This window comes from Achroia grisella, unplaced genomic scaffold, assembly GCF_030625045.1.
Source record: "Achroia grisella isolate CSIRO2021 unplaced genomic scaffold, CSIRO_AGI_Agris_v1 utg515, whole genome shotgun sequence".
Taxonomy (NCBI): Eukaryota; Metazoa; Arthropoda; class Insecta; order Lepidoptera; family Pyralidae; genus Achroia; species Achroia grisella.
In genome coordinates, this window is record NW_026712908.1 from 2,334,935 (window position 1) to 2,339,483 (window position 4,549).

General features: G+C 31.5%; 1 protein-coding gene across 1 annotated transcript; it reads right to left on the reverse strand.

Annotated features, from left to right (window-relative positions):
- Nucleotides 1–276: 276 nt before the first annotated feature.
- LOC131847022 (uncharacterized) lies at nucleotides 277–4,295 on the reverse strand. The gene is made up of 5 exons (XM_059196462.1): nucleotides 3,823–4,295; nucleotides 3,140–3,258; nucleotides 2,224–2,436; nucleotides 1,412–1,454; nucleotides 277–574 (listed from the first exon to the last, which is right to left on the reverse strand). The coding sequence occupies exons 1-5, from the start codon at nucleotides 3,917–3,919 to the stop codon at nucleotides 468–470; spliced, it is 579 nt and encodes a 192-aa protein (XP_059052445.1). The 5' UTR covers nucleotides 3,920–4,295; the 3' UTR covers nucleotides 277–467.
- Between the last annotated feature and the right edge of the window lie 254 nt (nucleotides 4,296–4,549).

Genomic DNA, 4,549 nt, shown 5'->3' on the forward strand with positions numbered 1-4,549 from the left:
AAATACTTTTTCTAATAACTAAAACAGGGCGTTTTAATACATTTAAGTATTAAAACACTTATTTATTTAAGACTAAGTACTCGCTGCGTTTAAGAAAATATTTAGAAATGTGACGTTACAAAACTAACAGCGACACCCAAACCCTTGACACAATGTCACAGTTAGTCAACCATACTCCGTTTAATGTGCGCCGTAAGTATCTGAGGACTATTAAAATAATAAAATCTTTTTTCTTAAAAACGACTTTATTATACATTAGTGAAATTGACACAATTCAGCATCAAATATAGTTGGGCACAGCCTCACATTTATCGGGTCACCAGCAGTCACTATTTTTTTCATAAAGTTTGTATTGATTAGCATGCTTTTTGAATCAACACTTTTGTAACGAACGATGTTTGACTGCTGTTTTTGCATAAGCCAAATATTACAGCAATACATACAGCCAAATCTATATATATAATCTGTTACAATTTTATAAAGTCGCTTAGGGCTTTTGGGTAGGTATATATTACTGTAGTTTCCGTTTGTGATTCATTTTCATTCTCCGTTCCAACACATGGCGTACCATCCTCTGCAATGAAAAATTATACTACTCTTATTTATACTCTGTGCGCTGTAGCATGGTGCGGGTGACAGTTACTAATTGTACATTTAACAATTGGTATATTTAAGTTAATAAAGTTATTAATGATTTAATATATTCCTAATGTGCTACAGCTGAAGTACTATGTCATAATTTGTAAATCACGGCAACTTTTAAGAGTGAAACGTTTTCAGTTTTCATTACCGAAAAAGTTAATGAAACTGTCACTGTCATGGTATAGCTACTATGAGTTTTTTTAATGCATTAATCTAAATTTGTAGGACCAGTGACGTGATATTCATCAGTGTTGAATTTTTTTCAACACCGATGAATATCATTGAAAAATGTAGAGTTTATAGTGGTAATAACGTCCCGTGTGATAGATCCCCCGTCCAATTCAAACGGAGATCGAAATTTGAGCCGAGGTTCGAACCCCTAGCTCCCCTAGAACCCTTCAGATTAATTTCATATCCGTCGTTACTTCCGATAGTCGCGGGTTCGATTCCTCGCATAGTACCGACATTTGTACGAATAAGTATGATTGTTTGCATCAGTGTTTTCTATATATTAATATAGTTTTCTATATATTTCTAGATATATTTTTGTATATATTAACACATACTTAATAGTATGTGTTAATATATACAAAAATATATCTGAGTATTTATATCAGTTGTCTAGTACCCATAACACAAGCTCTGCTTACCGTGCGACTAGATGGCGCTGTGTTAAATTTCGAGACAAAAAAACAAATTCTGTTAAGTTTGGGACTAGATCGCCTTGTATGTGTTGGGTATTATTGTTTATGATTTAAAAAAGTCTTACCTCCATAAACAACAATTGTTTTATTCAGCTTATTGATTGTGACCTGAGGGAAGAACACAATTCTGTAAATACAAAACTAATTCTTACTAATATTATAAAGCATATTTACTCATCTATATATATAAAATTCTCGTGTCACAGTGTTTTATTCTTGTGTCATATTGTGTTGCCATACTTCTCCGAAATGGGTTAACCAATTTTGATGAATTCTTAGATATATACTCAATAGATCTGAGAATAGGTTATCTATTTTTTGTACCCCTACGTCATAAGGGTGGATCACACCAAAAAAAAATTTTACATAGTATAAGGGACAAATGATTTTGCGGCCCACCTGATGGTAAGTGATTACTACCAAGCCACATTATTACACACACCACAAATTAGGCCACAAGCACTCACAACACCAGAGAAATTGCAAGTGCATTGCTGACTTTCTAAAAGGGAATAAACTCCTTTCTTGAAGATTTCAATATAGTATTGATACAGAAGTATCATCAGTGGAAGGTGATTCCACAATGTGATTTGTGAGTAAAAAAAATGTTTCCGCAATACGCATGGTGGAGGACCACCATACATCTAGATGATCAGGATGGTATTTTTAATCCTATCCGCTTGTTTATTATTCCTTTATTTTTTTTAATGTGTGGAAAATGGACACTATTACATCAACTCTATAGGCAGTATTTCTCACTAAAATCATTTAGTATACCTAAAATTACAATCCTGGTAAAACCATGGTATCATATTATATAGCATTCAATCATAAATCAGATGACTATGTTCATAAGAAAAAAAATGTACGAACTTACTGGCGAAAGTGCTGTTTCTCTAAATTTCTTCAAATACAATTTTAAAGGTTCAACATAATTGTCAAAGCCTAGTGTGTTCAGTGCAAACAAGACATCTTCACCGTTGATTGTCTTACGCTTCTCCACCTGACACCTGTCACTGGCCTCACTCGTTACAAATGATATGAATTCTGATATACACTCTTGTACACATTCTCTTGCATCTTTGGCTATCTGTAAATACATTCCAATGTTATAATAATCCATATATAATTAGAGATTAACATGTTATTTTCATAAGCATAATACTAGTGCTGAAAATAATATCTTCAAACAATCTACAAATACACCTTGGTTTGCAACAACATCTGAGGTTCATGAGTATCTCAATACAAACACAGTAGGTAAAGAAATAAAACACTGCTCCTCCAAATACAAGACACGACTAGTAAATCATCCTAATGTGCTGGCCAACCAACTGATAGGCCCCGACAACATACATCACCTTAAAAGGCTTAGGTTACTGGATCCCGATGACTAATCAGGACCATCTAAAGAGACTATGAGAATCACACATCTTGCAATGCAACATTTAGCACATCTATTCATAGACTTCGACTGATTGTATGATGAACACAGAGAAAAACATGTAATTTATATTAATATATAAATGTCAATAGATTTGTTTTTTTATAAGAATAAAAACCAAATCTATAGACATGACACTTATCCCTTATTGCCTTAACAACTCAATGAATGATCACAATTGACATTTTTAGGCATACATGAGTAAAAACTCAAGGCACTCAAACACTTAATACCTAATAAGCAGTTACCATGTAGGATGTAATGAATATATAAACATACGCCCCCAGTGCTCGCTGCCTTTAGTTACTCAATAGTAATAGATAGGGTACATGAAATATCTGATATTTACCTTGCCATTGTGTGGTATAGCTCTCTTCATGATTTTAGCAATGTTAGCAATAGGTAAGAATCTATCTTGCTCCCGGAGCGGTTTACCTCCACTATTTGAGTCAGAGTTGTTTTCTTCCTCTGAAAAAAAAAAATTATGCAGAGATATGTATACAATAGTCTATTTTTTAATTCCGGAGACTAAATTGGCAAATAATGTTAAAATTTACAAATAATGTTAGCAGGGTAGTGGTGTACCTGTGATATCAATTTGTTTGATCAGAAACTTTTATTTTAACATATTGGTTTTAAAGCATTAAATGTCATTTCCACAATATTTTTTTATACATTACATATACATACATTTACTAGTGTGTCCATATGTATGTGATAATGCATTTTAAATAAACACCCACATAAAATTTCTGAATTACCTATAAAAATGGGTAATTAATATTAATTTCTGACAGTCCTTCCAATTTGTTTAAGAAATGCAAAAACCTGGCAACATCAGTAGTGTCAAATTTGTCTCCAGGATTAAAAAACAGAATATATGTACTATGTTTACTATGTATACATAGTAATATTATGGAGTATGGAGGCATGACACTTGTTACCCCAGGATGTCATTGTATATATATATATATAATAGAATATGGGACTATTGTGGGTTATTTTGTGTATATAGATGGAACTAATAATTACCTAGTACATCGTCAGAATGAACCACGTAAGTGTCTTCGTCCACAAGAAATCCATTGTCTAATCTGACTAATTCTGCACCAATTTCATCGTTTTCCATGTTTTAGAGCATACACTAATATAGGTGATACAATAAGTGGTATTTTTATTAAAAATGAATACACTTGGGTTCTGAGTATTTGATATCAAATTTCAATCAAATGATCAAAACAGAATTATACAAGAAAATTATCACAAATTGTTTATTTGGAATAATATTATTTTACGAAATAGTTCAATAACCAATTTAAGAATTAAACTTAACAATGTACACAAAAATTGTAATCGGAAAACAAATATATGTTACTATATTGAATTCATTAATCATTTAGTGACCAAGAAACTTATCAGTATGTTTGTAGATTTCACAATTTTCTTATTAACTAAATATTAAATGAAATATATTGTGGCTTTTTTGCCATAACATACACCTAAGAACTGACAATTTGACAATAGATTAAATGACAGCTGAATGACATCAGTTTATCATTTATGTTACAGAGTATGTTATTTAAAGTATTGTAAATGGACTCTGGCAAATGCTTTTAAAATAATCATTGTCATTGCCAGGTATAAGAAAGAGACACAGAGTTTAAAGGATTATGTCTCTTTCAAAATTACAGTATTTTAAAATTTATAAACTTCCAGGGCCATGAAAAATAAATAATAAAAAGTAATTTTTAATCAAATT

Bases quoted from the DNA above. Each gene is read 5' to 3' on its own strand.
- LOC131847022 (XM_059196462.1), bottom strand. From the start codon at position 3,919: ATGGAAAACGATGAAATTGGTGCAGAATTAGTCAGATTAGACAATGGA. The intron at 2,437-3,139 runs GTAAATATCAGA...ATGTATTTACAG, and splicing joins CTATACCACACAATGGCAAG to ATAGCCAAAGATGCAAGAGA. The intron at 575-1,411 runs GTAAGACTTTTT...TTTTCATTGCAG, and splicing joins AACAATTGTTGTTTATGGAG to AGGATGGTACGCCATGTGTT.